Source organism: Anolis sagrei, chromosome 6 (assembly GCF_037176765.1).
Source record: "Anolis sagrei isolate rAnoSag1 chromosome 6, rAnoSag1.mat, whole genome shotgun sequence".
NCBI lineage: Eukaryota > Metazoa > Chordata > Lepidosauria > Squamata > Dactyloidae > Anolis > Anolis sagrei.
In genome coordinates, this window is record NC_090026.1 from 97,150,867 (window position 1) to 97,176,775 (window position 25,909).

General features: G+C 39.0%; 1 protein-coding gene across 11 annotated transcripts in view; it reads left to right on the forward strand.

The window, feature by feature from the left end:
• Positions 1-1,502: 1,502 nt before the first annotated feature.
• ETV1 (ETS variant transcription factor 1) overlaps positions 1,503-25,909 on the forward strand; it is an 86,810-nt gene continuing 62,403 nt past the window's right edge. Inside the window, exons 1-5 of one of the 11 annotated variants that reach the window (XM_060782158.2) lie at positions 1,503-1,587; positions 2,417-2,570; positions 3,258-3,345; positions 5,592-5,639; positions 15,384-15,437. In XM_060782158.2, the coding sequence (XP_060638141.2) occupies positions 2,526-2,570; positions 3,258-3,345; positions 5,592-5,639; positions 15,384-15,437 (235 nt within the window). In that variant the 5' untranslated portion in view covers positions 1,503-1,587; positions 2,417-2,525. Of the gene's footprint in view, positions 1,588-1,676; positions 1,942-2,416; positions 2,571-3,257; positions 3,346-4,688; positions 4,711-5,591; positions 5,640-5,765; positions 6,179-15,383; positions 15,438-15,539; positions 15,632-25,909 lie in introns of those variants that run through there. The other 10 variants (XM_060782157.2, XM_067470273.1, XM_067470276.1 and 7 more) reach the window with 10 other exon arrangements.

The window sequence follows — 25,909 nt, forward strand, 5'->3', positions numbered from 1 at the left end:
CAGGCCTAATAAATAGTACTCTAATGTATTGCTTACCCTGATAAGTAAAGAAAATGCTAGATTTCAGTTGGCAGTCAGAGAAAATCAGGATAAGTTGGTCACCCCCTCCCCACGGCCATTCAAGCTCACTGAAGACCTGAAATCTTTCTAGGGACCCCTGGTTAAGAAGATGAAAAGTCAGGAATACTTTGATGGTGTTGTTGTTGTTCATTCGTTCAGTCACTTCTGACTCTTCATGACCTCATGAACCAGCCCACGCCAGAGCTCCCTGTCGGCCGTCACCACCCCAGCTCCTTCAAGGTCAAGCCAGTCACTTCAAAGATGCCATCCATCCATCTTGCCCTTGGTTGGCCCCTCTTCCTTTTTTCCTTCCATTTTCCCCCAGCATCATTGTCTCCTCTATGCTTTCCTGTCTTCTCATGATGTGGCCAAAATACTTCATCTTTGCCTCTAATATCCTTCCCTCCAGTAAGCAGTCGGGCTTTATTTCCTGAAATATGGACTGGTTGGATCTTCTCCTGGTCCAAGGCACTTTCAGAACTTTCCTCCAACACCACAATTCAAAAGCATCTATCTTTCTTTGCTCAGCCTTCCTTATGGTCCAGTTCTCACATCCATAGGTGACTATGGGGAATACCATTGCTCAGGCCCGTAGCCAGGATTTTGATTCAAGGGGAGCCAAGTTTGATTTGCGGGGGGGGGGGGGGGGGCTGAGTCTGAGTGAAAGAGGGTCTACCCTAGCAAACCTTTTGTATCGTTACCCCAATACCCTCATGCATATGGGATATATTGAGTATAGTGATCAGATCATGATATAACATGAATAAACATAACCGTTTAAAAATGTACCAGTAAGGCCTTCTCACGGACCATCATGAGAATTTCGGGGGGGGGGGGGGGGAGGGCTGAAGCCCCTCACCCCCCCCCCCCCCGCTACATGCCTGCCATTGCTTTAACTATGCGGATCTTCATTGCCAATATGATTTCTCTACTCTCCACTATTTTATCGAGATTGGTCATTGCTCTCCTCCCAAGAAGTAAGTGTCTCCTGGTTTCCTGGCTGCAGTCTGCGTCTGCAGTAATCTTTGCACCTAGAAATACAAAGTCTGTCACTGCTTCCACGTTTTCTTCCTCTATTTCAGTGGTTCTCAACCTGGGGTCCCCAGATTTTTTTGCCTCCAACTCCCAGAAATCCCAACAGCTGGTAAACTGGCTAGGATTTATGGGAGCTGTAAGCCAAAAACATCTGGGGACCCCAGGTTGAGAACCACTGCTCTTTTTGATGGTGTGTCTCCCTATATGGCAGAATGGGTTTGGGCTGGAAAGCTCTTGGAAGCAAGAGGACTTTTCCAACTGGAGGATGCTCCGAACCTGTTTACAGGGTGCCCTGCTGCTGGCAGGGGGGAGAGAGAGATCCAGGCGGGGGCGCCCCAGGTGGCAGCGCCTTGTGCGTCCAAGCCGAAGGACGGGCTCGCTTCCCTGGCGCTCTTCGGGGGAAAGGCGACTGGGGGTCCAACTGGGGGAGCCAGCCACCTCGAATCCCCTTTGCAGAATCCGGCAGGATCCGTCTTTTCCCTTTTTCCCCGGGTGTGTATCTCTGCCTGTGTGTGCCTGTGTTTGAAAAGCAGCCTCTGATTGACAGGGCGAAATCTGATCCGGCGAAAGCCGCGGCGAGCCAATGGGACGCGGCGATCCAGCCTTGGGCTTGGAGGGCCCGGGAGGAGGCAGAAAAAGAGGGGAGGAGAGGCGCAAAAGCACCGGATCCTGCCCTGCCAGGGGCTCTGTTCCCTTCCGAAGGGGGGAGGGAAGCGGGCAGGGAAACCATTCATGCTTGGGTTAGCTTTGGAGGGACTTTGGTGGGTCCCCTCCGCGGGTGCGCCATTGCGCGCCGGGCTGTTGCTTGCCTGTGCGCGCCCCCGATCATCTTTGCAGCACCTTCAGGTGGGTCTCCCCCCCCCCCCCTACAACAACTTTTGTTGCCCATCTTCAGATCCCATGGTTGTGGTTGTTGAGGAGGAAAGGAGGAGGAAAGAGCTCCCTCTCTTTCTTTTGCTCCTTCTTTTTTATCTCCGTCTCTTTCTTCTCCCCCTCTTCACCTAAAAGGAGACACTCTCCCAAGGCTTGCCCCCTAAAGAAGCCCCCTTCGATGGGATCGCTGGTTCCTGCGGTCCTTTCCCACCCTGGGATGCCTGTTTCCAGCTCTTGCTTGCAGCCCGGGAGGGAAGGCGAGGGAGAGAAGGAGGGCTGTGTGTGTGTGTTTATGAATGGGACTCTTGGAGGATCATTAGCTATGCAAATCGAAGCGGTTCATTCATGAGTTTTTTTTTCCAAGCCGGGAAGGGAGGGGGAGGCGATCTCTCTCAAAAGCCATCTTGTGTGTTCCCCCCCTTTTTCTTCTTCTTCTTCTCTCTTGTAGGCAGCGCCGAGGCTACAGCTGGAGGAACTCTCGCTTTAAGCCCAATGTCTAGAAAATCATAACCATTTTCCTTCCAAACAAACAAAACAAAACAAAATATTCCTGCGGGATGGATGGATTTTATGACCAGCAAGTGCCTTACATGGTCACCAATGTGAGTGATCAGTTGCGAAGTTGTTGTGTGTTTTTGAAGTGATTTTTTTTTGGGGGGGGGCAAAAAAGAGGGGGTGCTTTTTTGTGTTCTTGGGGGAGGACTTTTGTGCTAGGCCGGGGGGGGGGGGGGGTTGTTGACAAGTAGAATTCCACCCAATCTTCCCTTTTGTTTTAGAGACAATCTCTGACCAGGGAAAACAAAACAAGCTCTCTCCTTATCAGGGTAGAAGACAACCCCTGTTTTCAAAGTTTCTGATTGCTTTTGCCTTCCATCCTGAGGGCAAATTTGTCTTTCCCCCCCCTGCCCATTTTTAAAAGACTTTGAAAAGCAGTTTGAGAACTCAGCCTTGAAAATAAAGTTCTGCCTGCTGGGTTAAATAAATGGGTTGATTTATTTTTTCAATAGTTTTGTGTAGGTGTTAGTACTGGAAATACCTAAAAATATTTCCAGGACTTAATCCCGTGTCACTCTGGAAAGCCAAGGTGTGTACAAGAGATTTGTTTGGAGATATAAATATTCCCCTGGAGAATAATAATCGCCTTATTGGGAACTGGAGATGAAAATTACCACTTGGGTCAATAGCAAAGCTTTCTTTTCCTTCTCTTTTCTTCTTATACTTTCCTAGATACTGGCCTCACCTCTCCCCTTTTCCTTTCTTTTAAAGTAACATTTTTTTTCTATTTGTAGAATCCCTGTGGGAGAAACTGTAATGAGCGACCAACAAATGTCAGGAAAAGAAAATTCATTAAGAGAGATCTGGCTCATGACTCAGAAGGTGAGGATATATGTTGCAAGGGGAGGGCGGGAGGCAAGTTGTATTGACTCGCCACTCTTAATGCAACTATAACCTGGGATATGTATATAAATATACTGGTGTGCATGTGTTATGTACCTTCATTCCCTCCCACCTTGAGTCTTGCATACATCTATTTATAGGAATGAGGCAAGAAAAACCACATTTAATGATGTGACACAAGTTGACAAAATCAATTCACCGCTAAGCTGCTGTACCTTCCATGACTCACCCTCTGTGGGTTAGGTACTGCTGCGCTGAAGGGACATAAATAATGTTGTACACACCTGAGGTGAGAGTTTGCTGGGCTTTAATGGGATAGATCTTGAAAAGCCATGCACACAGCCTCCTTCATTTCAGGAGTTGGCAGCCTCTGTCCCAACAAAGTTTCCTAGCCCAGTTGCCTCTGTTTTGGAAAGGTCTGGAACTTTTCTCACTGAGTCTTTGCCACCTCGACCACACAGGGCAAGAAAGCACACCTGGCACTGGCAAAGAGACCCATGTGTGTTACCCTTTCCATTTCTATTCTTTTGGTTGTAATAGTAGCATTGAGAACAGCAGAAGGAAAATAAGTACACTTTGCTAGGTATACATAAAGCTTTATGCCAGAACCTAATCTTCCCACTAAGTTGCATAAAGCTAAAGTACTGAGGTTACAGCACTGCTATTCTAGTTCCCCTTTCAGTGTGCCATGTGGGAGGGAAGTAATCCTGCAATTTGTGTGTGTGTGTCAGGAGCAACTTGAGAAACTGCAAGTTACTTCTGGTGTGAGAGACATTGCCCAGGGGATGCCCGGATGTGTTACCATCCTGCAAGAGGCTTTTCTCATGTCCCCGCATGAGAAGCTGGGGCTGACAGATGGGAGCTCACCCTGAGAGACATTGCCCAGGGGATGCCTGGATGTGTTACCATCCTGCAAGAGGCTTTTCTCATGTCCCTGCATGAGAAGCTGGAGCTGACAGATGGGAGCTCACCCTGCTCCCTGGATTTGAACTACCTACCTTTCAATCAGCAGTCCTGCCAGTGCAAGGGTTTAATCCATTGTGCCACTGGGGGCTCCTGCAGATGTCACTGCAGTGGACAGAGTGGTTTTTCACAAGTAGCAGTCCTTTGCTGGATTGTCCCAGTAATGCCCACTGTTGGGCAAAGGTACCTACATACCTGCCTGACTTTGCTCACATTTTCTGAGTTCATAGAACTGTGTTTAAAAAAATAAGACCCGGTCTGCTTGTTCTGGACATCTGCATTCCATATTTTATTGAAGCATTTTGTACTTTTTACCTCCCCATTTTGGTGTTCACTGAAAAACTTTCTAACCATAAGGCACCAGCTTGCAGAACATGATAGGTAAGTGAATAAGTATTTATAAATGCTCTAGGAAAGCAACTTTAACCGATTCTTTTAAAATAATGTGATGCAAACTGCTTATGCCTTGGAAACAACTACTTTAAATCACTTTGACTGCAAAAATGCAAATACTGGGTTCAAATTCTGCTCAGATTTTGACATATGGACTGGGTGCATCTTGACTAAGATATATTGATGTTACCGAAGTATATTTAACACATGAAGTTTAAAGTATAAGCCCTTTTTTTGTTATGTCACTGATGTGCATTGTCAAAAAACAGAGTGAATGAATTGAACTTTGCCATGTTGCAGTGCTGCATTTCAAAAAATAGGGGTAAAAGCAATATAGCTGTTGTTAGGGAACTTAGGAGCATTAAGAGAGAAGCAGATTGTATGAACATCAGATTAAAAAAATAGGCGGCACACTTCAGAACATTACTTGGGAGTGAGCTCTGCTGAACTGAATGGAGTTTACTTCTAAGTATACCCAGATTGTACTGCGAACTTGACTTGGGAGCAATTGATTCTGTTATGTTTCCTAGAAATCCCATTGACTTCAGTGGGTCTTACTTCCAAGTTAGCGTGCACAAAACTGCAGTCAGAGCAGATATCCTGCATGCATATTCGCTGAAAATGGTACTGATTTTCATTGCTCGAAGAAAGAGAGGAAAAGAATCAGTCATTTGTTTCTTTTGAAATCCAAAGGAAGGATAAACACAACAATTCAATAGTAATGCATTGTGTGCAAGATCTGTGCAAAATTAGATGAAATAGAATTAATGTATTGCCTTTTGGGAGTGGGGGGCAGAGAAAGAGAGCACTTATTTCAGCATGAAGAAAGTACTGGTTTTTTTTTATCCATCTCTTCCTTTCTTTCTCAGAACTGTTTCAAGATCTGAGCCAATTACAGGAGACATGGCTTGCCGAAGGTAAGGGGGGGGGGGGAGTCTTAGTGAAAAAAAGGAGGGGGGAATAATTCTGGGAGGAAAGGGGAGGGGGAGGAAAATGTCCTGAACTTGCTGTCTTAATGTTCAGCCCAATTAATTGAGCTCTAAAAGAGCCACCTCATGTGTCATGCATACATTACAGCCTCTGATGAGTTTGTCTTTAGGGACTCTGGGGCTGATCTACCCAATGTCATCACAAATTACCAGGAGAAATTGCTTCCAGCTCACAATCACATCTGCTTTTGGCAAGAACTAATGCACCAAGACTTCAAGTTCCAAGCCTCTGTTCAGATTTTAATTGCAATTGATCAGGTTTATATTATTGTACCTCTGGAGACTGCATTCAGCCAGAACTGGGCTTGCTCTTTTCCTTGAGAGCAGTGCATACAATTGTTTGGTGTTCTGGTGGAAGTACTTTTCTGATGGCAGAATATAGTTTCTCTGGGTTCATCGGGACGGGATGCTTCAAGATTTAAGTGCCAGTGTCTTCTTTCCTCCTTGCTCGCAACACAGAACATTAGGTGTGTATCCAGTGCTGAAGGAGCAGGGGGGTTTATTTTATTTTTCATTTTCTTTGCCAAGGCTTTAAAAAAGAGAACTTGGGTTTTTCCCCTCCCTTGTTTTTTCCCCTCTTCAAATCTGATGCTGTGATTTCAAGCTGTGCTGACAGTTTTTTTTTACGAGAATAGGTGTAATGCTTTAGGGACTCGATGTGAATTTTTATTAGTGGAGAATGGGAATTTTAAGAGAAGTTTTGGCAAGGCAAGGAAAGTTGATTGTAGATGAGAGAGAAATTTTGTAAGTGAAATGCTGAAGTCCTCTTTTGTGACCTGTTTGGCTCTTTTAAAGTTTATTTCCAGTGTGAAGATAAATTAGTGTATTATGTTGTTTTTTTTTAAAAAATAATTATTTGTGTGTGTGTGTGTATGTTACTTTTGTCTAGATACTCAAGACTTCGAATTAAATTTCATTCAGAGCTAATACTCTATATGTATTCTGACTTGTTTGTGTACTTTTGGTATTCTTGGAAATTCTTATTTTCCCCTTAACCTTCTTTCTTACTGGATGTTTCTTGAGTGGACATTCTGTTTTTTTTGGAGGGGAAAACCTCATATTTTGGAGGGGAAAAATTCATATGATTGCTTAACATGGAAAGAAGAAAATGCTCTCATAATACAAACCGACTAGCATTTTGCTATCACTCCATAGAGTTTGCCAAGTAATTAGTATAAAGTGTATGCTGCTCTTCTTCTTCTTCTTCTCCTTCTCCTTCTCCTTCTCCTTCTCCTTCTCCTTCTTCTTCTTTCTTATCCATGCTTTTTATAAGCAGTTTTAGTAAGAAGAAGCCAAGTTCTCAATTCTCTGTGTGTATTAGAGGCAGTAAACTTTAAATTGAAGAGCACTCCTTATTGAGCTGATGCACCTTACATTGCAATAATGAATCATTATGTTAAGGTAACTACTAGTAAAAAGCTATGAATGTGTTTATGTTTTTATTCCTTTTTCTAAACCAGATGATTGTTAGAAATCCTAACAGTTAAGCTGATGCAAGATTTTTAAATGAATTTAGAATGTGTTTGAATCTGTTGATATTAATTGCAGGTTGAAACTTTTTATTATTATTACTAGATAGATGCACTGATCTATACTTGTACTACTATTTTTAAAATCATTTAATATCTTCACATGTTCTACATTTATTCTAGAAGTGATGAAAGAATTTGGAAATGCAGTACTTTTTAATAGTTTTCTGTCCTTCTCTGTCTGTCCATTTGCACGAATACGCTCTGATAATGTAAGAATGTGGGCTGCAATAATATACTCACAAGGAAGCTCCACAAAAGCAATGAAACTTTACCTCCAAGTAGAGATTTTTAGGATTGTAGTGTTCTGTGATTCAACTCAGTGTGAAAGTTGAACTCGAATCCTACTATTGCTGAACTATGCTTATTTAAAATAAAATATGATTGGGAAATATTTAAGTTCAGTACAGTTGCAACTCTGGTGTTAGAACTATATTTAAATAAACTTCTTTTTATTCTAGAATATTTGAGAGAGACAGTATAAAGGGGGGGGGGGAGTATGTGAAGAGAAGAGGAAAGTTTTTCGAGCCAGAGCTTGACAATCACAACTTCATAATCATTTTCTCTGTTTCTGTCTGTCTGTTTTTCTTTGCTTTTGGAGGCTGTTGAGGTTCATTCTAGTCAAACCCAGCTCTAATTCCACCAGGGATGACCTTTCTTTTGCAATGCTGCTTTTCAAATTAGAGCTGTCTTTGATCCAGTGCTTGAATTTTGTCCATTTGTGTTGTTCTGGTTCTTTATAAAGTTACAGTGCTGCCAAATTGGCAGCCTTCCGTTTGTTTACATATTTATTTCATGATGCTCAGCCGCCAGGAACTGTCCATGACATTTTGATTCCCCCCCCCCCCCTTTAAGGTATCACAATAATAATTGACAGCCTTCTCCCAGGAGTTCAGAGTTCTCACCGGGTAGTAACCAGGTCATAAAAAATCTGTCTGTTCCACCACCACATGCTTAGCTCTGTGGATATGAAGAACTGAGGGGGGTGAGCCAGAGGAAGAATTGTCCTTAATAGTTGAGACGTTTCAGCTGCATATTTATCAGTGTCCCTATTCTTCTGGGGAGAATGTTGCTTAAAATGAGTAATCATAAACAGTCTATTCTCTTTTCAGCATGTGCACAAAAGTGCCATTGGAAACAATGGGATTTACATATGTATTGGAGGTGGAAAATAATTCAAAGTGGTTGAATGGAGACGGGAGATGTTTTGTTTGGTTGCGCTTCTGTGATGGGTATACATTGTGCCAAATCTAGGATGTGACATTCAGAAATATGTTGTATCTTGGGGTGCGAGAAAAGCTGGAGATTGCCTAACAAAAACTTTTCTTCTGCTTTCCATGGAAAGAACAGAGTTAAATTAATACCTCTCAGCTCCAGTTGAAAACTTCTCTGTGTTGTTAATTGTTGTGTTGAGGTATCAAATAAAATCATTTTCTAACTTAGTATTAGTTTTAATATCATATTCTGAAAGTTAAGTACTAGTTGCATGGCAGTAATGGCAGTAAAAAGTCCTTGACTATCTGGATGTCACTTTTGAGTTTTGCATTTTAGGATTAGAATACCACTGCCTGCTAGTTTTCTGTTTTGTAATGCCACGGTGGCCCCGTTTTGACCCAACATACTATACAACCCCTTTATTGAATCTTTATATATTGCATTAAGTTCCTCTTGACAAATAGAAGTTCACCATTGACTTGAAATAATCATTTCAGATATTAAAAGTAACGTATTTTTCATTATGGGAAGTTCCTGCTGTTTATTCTGTAACAACAACACCAACACCAAAAAGAAAATAACTAGGGATGAAGACCTGCTGTGTTGTGCCCGGAACACTTTGTGGTTGAAAGGAAAACAAATGAAAAGAGAAGATGGTTGTTTAAATACGTATTGAAAACTTTTTTTAAAAAAATGATTGATATAACTACAGGGGAAATATAGGAGAGATGGTAAGCCCATGTTTATGTTAATACAAATATTGATTTGCCAAAGTAACTCTTGGAATCTTAACATAGCCTAATTTGTTATTGCTCAGAGGGACAGGTGAAGGAATTGCTTCTCCCTTCTTTCTTCCCTCTTTAAGATGGGACAGGATACACAGATAATAAGGAATTGATTTCCTTAAAATACATTGATGCCACTGAGTAATGGTCAGCTTTGGTGAATGAACTTTTGGAATGAATGCGCTTCAGACATCCTACGACAGGAAAAGCTGGTATGTTTATGTGGGCATTGTGAAAAGTTTGACTTTCCCTTCTTTTGGATAAAAGTACTTGTTACTAATAAGATCACCCATCACTTCCCATTTCTGTTGAAAAGCAAAATCTGAAGGTGTCCAGTCTTTCCTGGGAAACAAGAAAGCTGTATTGTCATTTACTATCAGATGAACTGCCCCTGTATCTTTTTGTATTTAAATCTCTCTTTTAAAAAACAGTGAAAGAAAGGCAAAATTTCATGTAGGAAATAAAATGATTACTTTCTCAACATAGTGAATTAATGAGATGTTAGAATGCCATTAAATGTCCATAAGTATTTGATGTTGAAACGTTAGACTGAAATATTAAATAAACTTAATTTTAGGGCTTTTGCAGATTGCAAGTTTCTGAACTTGAAGGGGATGGAGTGGGAAGGTAGGTTTACAAAGAATGCGCCAAAGGAACTAGGCTAGGTTTTATGCGGAGTTGTTTGTGGCACTTTATAGTAGTTCCCAGAACGCATTTATCTTATTAGCCTTTATTTCATTGGGAATGGGTGAAATAATTTTATGTTAAACAGTAACTGACAATCCATTTCACATATGATTTAATGACTGCCTTCTAAGAAGGCTTTAAAGACTTAACAGTTGGAGGATTCGGCAGGTAAAGTTGAGCATCTCTTATCCAAAATTCAGAATTGTCCACACATGTGGCTGAGACAGTGACATCTTTGCTTTCTGATGGTTTGATGTGTATAAACTTTGTTTCTTGCACAAAATTATATAAAAAAACATTTTTATAAAATTATTTTTAGGCAAAGTGTGTATGAAACATAAATGAATTTCCTGGTTGAAACATATTTCCTAGATATCTCTATTGCACACATATGTATTCAAAACTCCAAAACTCAAAACAATTTTGGTCTCAGCGTTTCAGATAATAGAATACTCAACCTGTACTGCCAAAACTGCCTTGAATTAACTATGCTCTTGTTCAGTTTGCAAACATTTAAAAATCCAGTATTTTTTAGACCTAAATATATTTTAAACAAAACCAATGGAGAGAAGCACAGAGGTATCGCTGCAGTTTGGGGAATCACTGGACGACAAGTGAATAGTTAGATTTTGGAGATCTCCAAAGTAATTGAGTGATGAAACATTAAACAAAACATTTAGTAATACTAGTAACTTTTGCTGGGGAAGAATAGATTGCTGTCTTTTTCTTAAAATATTATTTAAGATAACTTTGATGTTTAATTTTATAGTATCCATGGGACATATGGAAAGTTGTTGATCTGTGATGATTTAGTTACTGTCTGTGTTCTTGTTTTAGGGTATTTAATGTAGCACTTATGCCAAAAATGGATTAAGTGTAATTTTGGAGGGTGCGGGAGTGCTCTTTAAGGGAAACCTTTAACATCTCGATAATCCAAAACTGTTGGTATCTTGCCATAAAATGGACTGCCAAGACGTGAAGAGGAAATGCTACCAGAAATGTTGCCATGCTCTGCAGAAAGTTGTTTGAACCAGGAAAAAGAATAAATATAGCAGTTTCTCCCCCAATCCGCATTATCTACTTTTCTGTTTCTCTCCATATTTAGTGCAGATTCTGTAACTCCACCTTTGGGAGCTCTTGTACCCGCTACTTAAGTTTTACTTGAAGCCTCATTTATTCAATTTCTTCCTCTCTTTGGATCTGGGCTGTATCTCAGGCAAAGCAGTGAAATGGATGTGTTTATGTAAAAAGTTCAAGTTTACTTGGTTCTCTTTTTCTCTCTTTTTCCCCCTGTCAGGGTGTGACGAGAAAGATTGTGGTTGAGGCCACATGTTTCTTGCTGGATTCTGTTTTTGTGAATGGAGGCAGAGCTCCAGTTCTGACTGCGGGCCTTGAAGAATTGCTTAGGAGATCAGCTGTCTCATTCACTGGCAGAAAGAATGACTCATACATCTTTTCTGCCTTGTTTGGCTCCAGGTCATTGTTACAGTGGATAGAGCTGGTTTTAATTAAATATCAACTTCTTTTGTATGGGCTGGTAGTAGTTTTCCGTCACCCCCCTCTTCTGCACACATACTTTCTTTAAATATATAAAAAAGGGAGGGGGGAGAGATTTGCCAGAAAAGGAAGTAAATTGACCCTCAGTTTATTGCTCTGATTTTCCATCTTGCTACTGACTATATACTTGGTTGGCTGGATATGTTAAATATGATCGCCTATCTTCCCCAATTAACATGTTTGGTTCTCTTCCTTTTAATGTTACAGAAAGGATCTCTAAAACAATTTACTGTTTATTTGCAATATCAAATGTACAACCAAGACTTAGAGTTAATCTGGTTGCATACGATGGGACTTACCTTGGAGTAAATATACGTGGAACAGTGCTGCTGCTAACTAGTTTCGGTTTTAACCAAGTCAGTGTGTTTTGAGAAAGCCTAACATCCAGACAGAGATTTCCTTGTAAAGATCATAATTAACACTTTTTTGGCATTACTTCCACCCATGGGAGATGGTGAAAACTGGACCACTGGGGAGGGGGCTGGCAAAAGAGAAACATTTGGTAGTAATCAGAGTTAAGCTAAGAACAGATGTTGTTCAGTCAAGAAAGAGTTGGAGAATTGGCGTCAAGTCTTCTGTTAATGTGGACTCAACCTGATAGAGCTGTTTCCACTATTAATAATATTGCCACATGCAAAACCTCATCAAAATACTTGTAATATTCCCCCATCATTAATTGAGTAGTTTCCATCTTTAAGACATTTAAACCTCCTCCATTTCCTCATATCATCAGCTTCGTTCAATGAATGGTTATATTGATATGCCCTTTTCTTTCCTCTCCCCAACACCACTGTCACCATATTCAAAACCACTGCAGCTTTTATGACAGCCTCGTAGAATTGCAGCATTGGCAATGACAAGAAAAGAGGAAATGAATGATATATAAATATGCCTGCAGTTACAGAGCTCGAAAGTCATATTTTTCTTTTCAGCCATCCAAGTTCTCATTCTGGTTAACTGTCTGATTGCTGGTCTGACTTGTAAATCCTTGAGGTTATGGATACATACATCTTTGGGAAGGGTCTTTAAAAGCATTCCTAGCCAATTTACATTAGCACAGCTCCTATTTTTTGTTTTGTTTTTAAGGGGTGGAGAAATTGTGTTCTTGTGATGGAGTGGGGAGAGATGGCTGGACACTGGAGTTTCATTTTTATTCTAAAGTGAATTTTAAATGTTAGCGTGCAGCATTAATTCTGATGCCTACTTCATCATTCATCAGTAATTTTATTCTGTGTATTGTTAAAGACAGATATATGTATAATAAATACATCCACATGACATAGAGTAGAGGAAGTCGATCTAAGAGGGAGCATCAAAGGTCAGAACAGTTGCTCAAACTTCTTTTAATTTGTTTCAAAAGGGATGGGGAAATAATTAAATTTCAATCATTCTGCAGGACGTTGTGAACTGATACATGTAATAATTCAAAATGTACTGTAATTTTTCATAGCTGTTGTTTTATAAAAATGTTGGATACCAGTTTTATTCCTTTTTTTTAAGGATGCAGCAGCAACGAATAGCCCCTTCATTGTGAATGCGAAGTCATTTAATTCAGGCAGATGTGAAAAATGGAAATACAAATTAGAATGTGTGATTTGTAGTATAGATTTTCTGAAATGGGAAGCTGAGGTTTTTCCTCTTTTTGGTTAGTTTGCTATCAAAATGTTTCCAATTCGTGTGTTGTGTGATACTTTGATGTAATGCTTCTATTTTTAAATGGCAAATTGTACAGATGTAAGTTATAAAACAGACTGCAGTGACTTTACAGTCTTTTCTGCAGATGTCTGTCTGCCATAACAGAAGGGTGTGTGCTTCGAAAGTGAGCCTACTCATTTAGAAAACGGACAACTCAACTTTTATGTTAGTTTATTTATCCTTGAGCATAGAATATATATTTTTACTAGTTGCAGAAACTGTTCTGGACCCTGTTCTGAAAAGTTATGGTGATGACTAGTCAGTCTGTTGTAAACTATACAAGTTTCTGAGAATGATTTATTCATTCTGCCGGTTGGCATAGGATGTTACATTGTTGAATCTATACATCTCCTGACCCATCACAACCAAACTATGCAATGCAATGACAAATGAGCAAGAAGGGAAGGGACAGACCGTATTTATTTATCTATGGATGTGAATGAAACAACTTCTAGAATTCTGTAGCTAAATTTACTGTATTTTATTTGTGAACCAATGTGCTGCAGTGGTTATATGTTGGAAACTGATAGGAGAAGGTACTCTTTCAGATCTCTCCATACTTTGATCAGGAGTCTGTCTCTCAACTTGTACTTACCTGCATAGATGTGCTGTCAGGAGAAAATGTTACCTGAGCTTCTTGACAGAAAAGCAGCATACATTCTATCAGCACTGAGCATATTATCATTTCTCTTCATGAGAAAATAAAAGTTAAGCGATTGTATATTGTATTGGAAACTAAATTCATTTTAAATATAGGATGATCAAAATTCCAGTGGATAACCAAAAGCAATGGGAAGGTTTACACATAACCCGTAGTTCTTTACCTGCTTGGTTAAAAAAAAAAAGATGTTTCTTCAAGCGCTGGCAATATAGTCACATTCCTGTATGTCTAGCTCTCATCCATATTGTGTTGCAGTTTCCTCGGCATCATAAGCTATTTACACATCAAATGGTTATGGTTTAATTTGTAACTTGTGAATAATGGAGGCTTGCATATATGTTGTATCTGTTGTACAACTGATATTGCATTTGCCTCAAATATCCTGAGTCTAATGCCATCTGATTATGTCCAGTTAATAAAATCATGAGCAAGCTGTAATCATGGTGCGGATGTGAACTGGAAACATAGGTAATAATATGGGTAATAATAAAAGTAATCCTTTGTGCCAAAGGGTCTATACGTATAATTTATTTACATGCACCAACCCTTTACATTGCATGGTTAATGGTCTTGGAACAGAGGTAACGTTTGAAAAGAATTCATGTTATGTGATGGAATCCAGTTGTTCAAAAAGAATAGGGCTAATGGAAAACTTTGGCTTAAGTCTCGACTCTTTAGACAAAAGGTTCAGTAAACGACCAATCCCCCCCCCCACTTTTTTAGACTCTTTGAATTCATCTCATAATAATCTAGTCTTCTTTTACTTGACTTAAATATAAGATTTTTTTAATATTCTCAGTAGGAGCTGTGCATATGTGTGAGCTTGGTGCCATCAAAGCTGTTAATAACATAAAGACAGTCTGTGTAAATTATTTTATGCCATATTTATTCTTTAGTTCTAGAATAGTCCACTGGCGACTTTCAGTTTTTGTTATTTGTCTTTTCATATTGTTCTCTTTCACTCTGTGTCCATTGGACATAGTTTATGATAGTCTCCTTTTATATAAACTTGATTTAGAACTTACGTTATGGTTAAGATTGTGTGCCCAATGTTGAGTTACCCGCTTGAATTTTACCAAAAATTACTGGTACAGGCATACCACAGTTAGCAAAGCTTCTGAATAAAAGCTTCTTTTTACAAAGTCTTTTTAGGCATGCCAGTTCTCCCTTTCTCCTTTTCCTCTGTCTAGTCAGATGTTTGTTTTGTTTTTTAAAGCAAAATTGGCATTTGAGATTATAGTAAATTTGGTGAAACACAAACTTCCATTATTGAGTTGGCTATAGTAAATAATGGAATAAACCTTGAGCAGAAAAAGAGCAATATTCTATTCTAACCTATCAAACTGTTGCCAAATTCAAAATTCCCAAATACGATATAAGTCATGGTTGGCATTCTTGTATAACTTGAATTCTAACTGAATGAGGATCTTCTTCTGACTCCATCTTCAGCTGTTCCTATGTATTAAGATCATTTTATCTTTCAGTGGCATATATGTGTTAATTTTTTTTCTTTTTGTTTCTTTTTCCCCTACCCAATCTTCAGCTCAGGTACCTGACAATGATGAGCAGTTTGTACCAGACTACCAGGCCGAGAGTTGTAAGTATAGTATGACTCACCACTTTTCTTTATTCTTTTTTTCTTTTTTCAAGGAAAACCTTGTCAATGTCTACCTTTGTTTAGCTGGCAGTCACATGGTCGTTGTTGGCTAGCAGTCCATGACATCAGCATAAAAACGCATGAAGAAAATAATCGTTGAATTGCAGCCAGGAAATGTGGCTTGGCTGAAGCTGGTACTCATATTTTTTTCTATGTATGTGTGTGTTTGTAGAGTCTGGTGGCAAGGGGTGGGTTTTCAAGAGTCTGAAGGAAATGGCACATTTGTTTTATTTCCTAAAATGGGTGAACAGAAGACCAATGACTCTTTACATGTTCTTAGATCCCAACTCTGTATGGACTTGTGGCCTAGCAACATCTTGAAAGCTATAGTTGCCCATGATTGCTCTACTATAGTGCTTTCCAAACATTGGTCTTCCAAATGTTTCAGACTTCAGCTTTACTGTTGGACAAGGTGGCTGGGGCTCCTGAGAGCTGAAATCCAAGACAGCTGGAGGGCCAAATTTTGGAAACCACTGTTATCATGCTTCCTACTTTTTTCCTCTGTTATCAGAGTCAAATCTACCTCTGGACTTAGGGTCTTTGATGCCACCATTGATGTTATTTTGTCCATGGCAGAAACCCGTCTATGTGCATTGCAGCCACAAGAGGTACCATAGAGTCATGCTGGAGGACCTAGGAAAGCTAGAAAAATATCATCCTATGGTATTTCCTAGGTTCTCCATCACAGTTCAATGGCATGCTTCCACTGGAAGTTATTTGTTTCAATAGGGTTCACTATTATCCGAGGTTTTACTTTTATATGGTGCTCCCAGAAACATATCCCCTATTGTTATAGGGGCCATATAATCGTCATTTCTGAATAACTTTTTAAAAGTTTCTCCACATGGCTGGTTAATACTTATAAATTTTATCCTTCTTGTTGTTTATAACCTTTATCTGTGCTGATGCAAAATGGCAAATAAAGTGGCCTGCATTTCATATGATGGATAAACTCCATGTATGAAGCGATGCATGAGTCAGGAATGGCAACTTAGTCCTTTATGCTGCAGTAGTTTGCCTGTGATTATGCACTAGATCCATTGTGCTCTCCTTGAAGCACCTGTTGCAGAAGGAAAAAAGTGTTCTTTGTCTGTATTTCAGTCCTGAATTTCTTGGATTTCGCTGTAGGCAAGCATGCAAGTTTTTCCTAAAATGTGTTGCTTGCCGAATTCTAATCCCTCCATCTTGGAATTATATGGCATTAAAACATCAACCTCTTATTCAGCTGTGTTCCGTGTTAACTCAGACATTAATGAAATGGTAGAAACATTTCAGTACAGATGCATGAGAATTTAATTTCAATTTACTCTTGAGAGGAATTTATCAAAATTCACATATTTTTTCTATATTCATGACAGAAGAAAATTATTTTTTAAAAAAAAAATCTGGTGGGAGAATCTGAAATGGATAGAATTTTCTATTCAGACCAACATTTTGAATACTTTGCTCATAAAAATCTTCAGCCATGTTAGCTTTGTCAACTCTTCTATCTGAAATTTGGCATATCTGACATTTCTATTGCAGGTACATACCATAGGGTCCTCTCTAGATTGGAAATAGCTACACCTGTTGAATTTGGCTTTAAAAATGTGAAGGATTTTAATTTCAGAGACTTAAAGAAATCTAGCAGGGGAGTAAATGAAGCTGTATTTTTTTCATTTCCACATTAAAAGATTGTATTTTTTATTACCTGAAGTGCTAACCATTTCTCCAGGAAGCAAGCACATTTGCTAGCAAAAGCATAATAAGCCATAATACAGAACGGTACCGACAGTAAATGTGTCAAGGCCTTTCTTTCCATATATTTCCAGAACATTCGCATTTACAATTTGCAGCTTAAATTTGACTGGATATAATTATTGTTCCTGAAGTAAGTGACTGCCGATTATATTCTGGTCAAACTTGTAAGTTTGCTTGTATGGCATTAAGCCTCCTGAAGTCAAAGGAAAAAAAATAGATATGTCTCTATTCTACAAAATACAACTCAGAGATCCAGATAAACTATAACTGTTGATGAATTCTCAATATGACCTACAATGAGCTTTTGAGTGTGTTTCTAAGACTGGGGGGAAATGACCCATATGTTGATATAAGGGAAAGGATATGGTTGACATAGGTCTACTTGTATGTTGCTGTTGAAAAGAGACTTGGGTGCTTCTTTGGACGACAACTCTCAAAATCTCCACCTAACACTAGTCCCATACTGGTGGGGAGATTCTGGCAATTGGAGTTCAGCACAGTAATATTTTGTGCCAGTTAACAGGACTGTTTTGAGCACTTGACCTTCCATGATCACTAGCAAATTAAGTCACTATTTGGTAGTTCTCCCAGTTTATGTGATGGTAGGTTTTTTTTATGAGTATACCCTTTGCAAATTACTGGCACTGTTCTTTTGAAACAATGTATGTTTTCTCAAGAAGAAAATATACTATTTCAGAAATAAGTGGCCATTGGTTCATGGGATACGTCGTCTCTCGTCAGGTACTCTGCATTGATGTTTTGTGATTATACATTAAAATAATGTCTACAGTTATTCTTCCATGGATAGCCCTATAAAGCAGACAAGGCAATTCCTTTCAGTTAATCTAATTTTCTTTTTCAAAATCAACTTCTTTGCTGGTCTTCCACTTTTCTAACAGGCAGTATAAGCAATTTTAAAATTTCATTAAATATGTTATTGATTTTTTAAAAAAATGTGAAGTACATGTTAATTTTAATATTAAGGCATTGTTGAAAATTATTTTAGATATAGATAAAAGTGAATGAAACATGTAATGTCATGCCAAGTTCAGCAATAATATTAAATAATAGCTGTTGAGCCGTTTTAAAGCAGTATCCTCTTCAATACATTAAATAACCTTGATTTTTAACATGACATAGATCTTAGTCTCCTTCTTAGGAGGCTTTTAAACAGAGGCTGGATGGCCATCTGTCGGGGGTGCTTTGCATGCAATTTTCCTTCTTCTTGGCAGGAGTTTGGACTGGATGCTCCACAAGGTGTCTTCTAACTCTATGATTCTGTGATGCTATATATATATATTCTGTGATATATATATATTATATATCGATAGATAGATAGAGAGAGAAACAGAGAGAGACAGAGAGAGAGAGAGAGATATATATATATATACTTACGTACATATACATATGCATATACACATACACATCATCAGGATAACATTCCAAATAACATTGCCACTTTGCTACATATATTTTTAGCAAAGTAGTATGAATGTACAAAAAAGATCATGCCATATGACATTATGTAGGGTTGGAGCACAGAGACGAATAAATTCAATACCTTTTGTGGTGGGGAAAATGCAATTTAGGACATATGTAAATTATTTAACTCAGAGTATAAAATTCTGCTGGTATCCTGGTATACTTCCAGACAGAGGCTTTCTCATTCCAGCAGTCAAAAGGCATTGCAGTTAGCCCCTTTCTCCACACTCTTTCTGCAGTTTTTTAAAAAGAGAAAAGGATGGAAGAAGTAGTATAAAAGTATGGGAGAGTGACAGATGAAAGATAAAGTTGTCTAGATCCCTGTACAATTCCATCAATGAGGCAAAGTGATTGCACAATGAAACTTTATCTTGTAGCACTATATCCTTTGCTTTGCCAATGGTCACAAAAGAAGTCAATGATTCTTAGTAAAGGTCTGTGAACTGTGATTTTTTTTTAAAAAAAATCTCATCACATATTAGCAGGAGTTCTTTAGGCAGTGCCTCCCCTTGGATATCCCCCAATGAAATTTAAACCTCTTTGAAAGATCTCCATGCCTTTAATTTAGTCTAGTGTTTCTCTCTCTCTCCATATTCCCATGTCCATGTATGTGCACACATACAAGTATATGAATACAGTGTTCTTAATATTATTGTTACTCCAAGCTCTTTGGCTACAATGTATTCAGTACTACTAAATGAGCATTTATTTGTTTGTTTTCCTTGTGTTCACTTTCTATAGTAAAGGTCAAGAAAGCTTCCTGTAGAGTTAATCTGGTAAAGGTTACAGGGTTTTTAACTTAGACCCAGCTACTTACATTACACCCGCAAGCTCCATGAAATATCAGTTATAACCAAAGCTGCTGAATGATCTTCACTGGCAAATCTGGGACGTATCTACTGTTATATTTTACAAATATCCATAAAAAAGTTTTTACGTTTTGCAGTTTACAGTCTGGGTCGAGGAAGTACTTATGACAGGGGGAGAGATGATGGCTGACAAGAAATGGAAAATGATACTGAGGAGAGGCAAGAGGTCCATGTAACAGATAAGGAAATGTATCATTCCTGGGTTGCCAAACAGCTCTGAGGATGCTTGCCATAGATGCAGGTGAAACATCAGGAGAAAATGCCTCTAGAACATAGCCATATAGCCCGGAAAACCTACAACAACCCAGATCTGATGCTATTTTTTGTTTATTGTTCAAATGACGATGAAGTCTACTTTTTAAAAAAGTTTATTTATTTGGGTCAAACAAGTAGAGGAAGTTTAGAAAATAACATAGGCGACTTATATGGTGTGTGTGTATATATACACACAATTTAACAAATAAGAGATTAAAATTTTCTATGTAATCTCCCTTTTCCCCTGCTTGTATCTATCTGTTTTCACTATTTCCCCCCTCTCCCATTCATGCTCCTCCCTCCGAGAACACTCATACATTTCTTTTATCATTCATTCCATTTGTTGGATCCTCGTCTTTTGGTAGGATCTTCAGTACTTTATTCCCATCCATGGTCCTACAGTTTGTGTTTGCACTAGCCCTTGTCCTGTCTCAAATCTGCACATGCCCACTTTTCTTGGCTATTGGTTGTTTATTGAGTGGTTTCTGTTTTATGATGCCTTACATTTTATTGGCTTTATTGTTTTGATATACTTAATTGTAATATGTTTTTAATTGTGGTACTTGTAATCTTTGTTTCTATTAGGCTTGGTCCCCATGTAAGCCGCCCCAATTCCCTTTGGGTAGATGGAGGCAGGATGTAAAAATAAAGTTATTATTATTATTATGTCGTAAGGATAGTCTGGTTCAATTTATTATATTTTCTGTTGTCCTTTGCCTTGGCTATCAAGTCTCCTTTATCTGATGGTGATCGTATAAAATGAGAGACCTCCAGGTCATCTATCATCAGCCCTGCTTAGGTTTTGCATTCTCAGAAACATGGCTTTCTTTCCAACTGTAATGTGTTCTTCCTCTTTTCCTTGTAGTTCAAAATTTCACAGGTTTAAGCACATCATTAGGGAGACTGCCCTAATTGTGTGTTTTTATACTACCTCATATTTGCTTTTCTAAAAGAAAGGGGCATGTACTACTTTTATCTTCTGAAAAAGGGTGACTTTTTAAATCAGGACAGTGGAAGAAATGTGTGCATTGGCATCTTGGTTGTCTCATAATATGGAACTGACTGCAAAAATGAGGTGATGTTTCCTGGTGATTTTTTGTGTTTCACACAAGCATCGAGCAAACGGCTGCATTTGATTCTGTATGCTCCAACTTCTAAACAGAACTTCCTTTAGAAAAGTATCTACGGGCTCCATTAGACATATATTCCAACTGAAAATAGCAAGCGCCCCTTTTGTCTCCACTGTAAAATATTAAGATTTTTAGTAATTATGCTGAAACGTTGTTTGTGTCAATGGAGATTTTATGTATTTTTAAGTAGCTTGAAAGTTTAGATACTTCAACAATGGAAGACAAAATAGCAAGTGGATGTTCAATTGAGGAGCCCCTGAAAGACATTGTGCCCCTACTTTTTTTCCCCCCAGAGTCTGTTGAGAGGGATTTTAAAGAATTGGCCTAAAGAGACTTGCCAGCTCAGCTTTTCAGGGAATTCTCCATTATTGTTGATGATAATGCTGTTGGGAAAAGTCTCCTAAGCTACCTCTAAACTTTTTGCTTTGCTGGGAATGTTTTCCAACAAATATAGCACTCTGGTTGTCAGCAGTGAAAGTAAAATGATAGATATATGTGACAGCAGTGCAATGCGTTTGTTAAAACAGCAACATGGAAGAGCCAATGCTTTGTGGGTTTTTTTCAACAGTACATTGCAAGGTATTTCTCAACATCAGAGTCATATATAAATCTGCTCCTTTTTTAAAAAAATTCATTGAGTTCAGCGGAACTTACTCCTAAGTAAGTAGATGTAGGATTGCAGCCAAAATCTCTTCCTGTTTGGAGTAGTTAATAGCAGGAATAGATTTTGGCACAAGCTCTCTTGCTGTTGAGCTAAAATAGCATGAACTTTATTTTTGCGAACAATCAAGCTGCACTAGTTGTGTGACATTGAAAAAGAGAAGGCTAACCTGGGAGGCTTGAGAGAGGTAAATCTGGAAAACCTCTAGTTTGTCTTTGACTTACTGTTGGAGCATGAATTGCCCACCAGTTTCCAGAATGTTACAGTTCACTGACCTGCCATTGGTATGGTTTATTTTGAGCATTTATGGAACATACTAGGGAAATATGAAAAAAAAGCTGAGAAAAAGAGCCTGGCTAAATCAGACAGAAGGCCTATCTAGTACTCTAAGGTGTTTCTAAGAGTACTTCTAAGGGATATGCTACCAGGGTTGCTGCTCATTGACTTTACTATCACCTCAGGAAACCTTTTCCATTATGGCTCTGAGTCGGAGCAATCTTTGGGAGTTACAGAGAGCATTCATGCATGACTGACATTATACTGCTGTGATCCCATTGCTACCATCTGCAGAGGGCCAGAGGAGTGTTGGCAGAGTCTTCCCCATTTGCTGCTCTGTTCCCTTTCAGACTGAAGTTTGGTCACAGCCTCTTGCCTGTTAAGCTAAATGAGTGCTTTGAAAAAAAAATCTTGTTCCCTTTATGTAAATTATTAAAACAAAAATGATCAGTTTTGAAAACTTATCACTAGCAAGGCTACATGGGGGAAAAGAATCCAAGAAATTGTTACAGTCCCCCAAAATACACTTTACAGGCTCTGCAAGGAAGTGATATTTTACAAACAGGGGGCACTGCCTTTTAATAGTTGATATTGTAAGCCAATTCAGGCATTCAAAATGGTTGCATGAACTAGTCAAATGTGGGTATGGCAATGCTACTATTAGGTGGATCTATAACTGGTTAAGCGACCAAACCCAAAGGGTGCTCACCAATGGTTCCTCTTCTGGAAAGAAGTGATGAGTGGAATGCCACAGAGTTCGGTCCTTGGATGAAGGTTTAGAGGGCATGCTTATGAAGTTTGCAGATGACACCAAATTAGGAGGGATAGCTAATACTCCAGCAGACAGCATCAGAATTCAAAATGACTTTAACAGATTAGAGAGCTGAGCCAAAATTAATGAAATGAATTTCAACAAGCACAAATGTAGGATACTACACTTAAGTAGAAAAATGAAATGTAAAGATGGGTGATGCCTGGCTCAACAACAGTATATGTGAAAAAGATCTTGGAGTCTTTGTGGACAGCAAGTTGAACATGAACCAACAGGTGATTCAGCAGCTAAAAAGCCAATAGGATTTTGGGCTGCATGATTTAGTGTCTTGATTGAGGTAAGTCATGGTGCCTTTGCATTCTGCTTTGGTTAGACCTCACCTGGAATACTGTGTCCAATTCTGGGCATCACAGTTCAAAAAAGTTATTGATCCTAAGCTGGAAAGTGTCCAAAGGAGGGTGACTAAAATGATCAAGGGTCTGGAGAACATGCCCCAATGAAGAGCGTCTTAAAGAACTGGGTATGTTTAACCTGCAGAAGAGAAGATTGCGAGGAGACATGATAGCCATTTATAAATATGTGAAAGGTTGTCATAAGGAAGAGGGAGCAGGTTTGCTTTTTGCTGCCCTTGAAACTAGAACTTGTAGCAATGGGCTGAAATTACAGGGAAGGAGCTTCCACCTGAACATTAGGAAGAACTTCCTGACCACACAAGCTGTTCAACAGTGGAATTCTCTGCCTCGAGGTGTGGTGGAAGCATCTTCCTTGGAAGCTTTTAAACAGAGTGGATGGCCATCTGTCAGGGATACTTTGATTGTGCTTTTTCTGCATGGCAGGGGGTAGGACTTAGATGGCCCATGTGGCCTCTCCCACTTCTATTATTCTATGATTCTAAGAGTGAGAATATCAGGTTTATGCCTGAGAGCTCCCCGAGTGCAATATCCTAAGCTTCGGTACTGCATTCAAAGGATTTGAAGGAAATAACATCCCTGGAAGCTTTTGTGTTATAGAAATGGTGATAATGCACAAATCCTAATTTCATGGAAGCTGATAAGGACATTCACCTCAATGTGAGAAGGTATTGCTCTCTGTCTCTCAAAGATGTGACCATTGAGAGTGATGCTTGTATATAGGATCCCATCATTCTCTTCATAACTTTATTTGAATCCATGTAAAAGGGATTGTGTGACCATCTAGTCTGTTATTATTTGTTTTCGTTCATGTACTGCTTTTCTACATATCAGCTCCACAATTTAACCCTTTACTCTTCTACATACTACTTAACTTCTTTCTTGTGTTCTGAAACCTGAGCACAATTATTTGAGTTATTTTTAGAAGATAGTATTTATGTAAACTACTTTTCTCCAGTGTGCTTCCACCAATGACCTCATCACATTGATGAGGTCCCGTATTCTGATTTGCCAGCCTCCATGGTGAATTGGTAGGACAGCTGAGAAATCCCTATGCAGCTTCCCCCATGCTGGTCCCATTGTTCCTAATGGCCAGTTCAGTGTCGTAGTACACTTGTGCACCGGTTGAGCCATGGAGCATTTCCAGAAGTGAGCCTACGTTGTCTGATGAGCACTGTGGTGCTCCATGGCTCAACTGGGGCAGAAGCATTTTACAACTCTGAAAATCAGTTGTATGATGAGAACTTTCATCCTCCCAATAATCCCATAACAAATATGGCCCTCAGTTGTATGATGAGAACTTTCATCCTCCTAATAATCCCATAACAAAGATGGCCCTAGGTCAACAAGGCTACAGTGAGCTGTGAACCTTTATTTACAAGCTCCATCCCAATTTCCTATCTACAAAACAGGGAGTTATACAATATCATGGTATTTGTTTGACGTATGCCATCCAGTGTGGTTCCTGGTCAGAAACATTTTTCTTGATTCACTTTTTACTGACATGAGAAGCCCTTGTTGATTCTTTCTCCTCTCATTTCAACAAAGTAAAACCATTCTAATAACATAGTTGTCTTTTCTCTCTTTGTCTGACCTCTATGGTTTCATTTTGTGGTTAGCCCCAAGCATGAGTCTGTATTTAACAGGAGTATTTTTCTTTTCTCTGGAGAATCTTTTTTGGGGGCGTACTTAAGTTTGATGAAGCTGATTCCTCGTGCATATAGCAAGCAAAAGCATTTGCCGGTAGGCTCCTTCTAGTCAATAATGCCTTTAATCTGTGGTTGTAGTTGCAACTTGAAAGCTTTATTTTGGTTTTAATAAGTAGATCTTGTGTTTTTTTTCTGCAGACTGTGGAGATGTTTTTAAATATGTAACTGCTAACTCTGAAGGGTAGAAAGACCTTGATATATTTAGCTTCAGTATTGATTTGATGCACAACTGGCAGAATATTACTATAAAACTAATGGCTGCTCTCTGCCAATGTATATAGACAACAGCAATGCCTAATTGTTTTGGAAACTTTATTATTATTTTTAAAGTATGACCTTGCTGTTCTGAGGTGAACATGCACTGCTCACTGAAACCACCATCTTCCTATTACAGGATAGGTAGTATAAGCCCATAACCCTCAATGTGGTCCTCTGACATGAATAACCACAGCATCAACCACTGGTTGTCATTCTTTAACCTGCTGAATTCGTTAGTCCAGAGAAAGGAGGACTTCTTTAGTCTTACCTTCTCTGGAGGTTTTCAAACAGGATGGGTGGCCAACTGTTCATCCACCTATGATGGGCAAGGTGACAATTTTGGTGAGCAGAGCATTCAGGAATGACCTTTTTGGTATCTTCCAATTCTATGATTCTAAGAAATAGGCTATCATTTGTAGGTTTTCTTAACAATCCAAATGAGTTTAATCCCCTCCACCCTCCTTCTGGTCCAGCACTGTTTGCTGCAGATTTAAATCTTGGTTCATGCTAAGATTATTATTTGTTGAACGTCTTTGTGTGTGTGTGTGTTTGAAAAGTGAATAGACATGAATCTATGGGCCCTAGAACCAAACCTGTAGAGATTCATTAGGTACCCCTGCTTCTTTAAGGTAGTTTTATATACCTAGCTGTTTGTAGAGACCTATTTTCTGTTTTCATTTGAAGGGATTCAATGTATGCAAGAAAAACATGGTGAGGAATGTGCAGTTATTGCATGTCTCATTTGCTTTGCATTTCTTTTTTCATATTTTGTCATTTCAGTTGTAGCAGGAAACATGTAGGTGGATCTTTCTGGCTGAAAGTACCATATAAACTCATGTATAAGTCTACC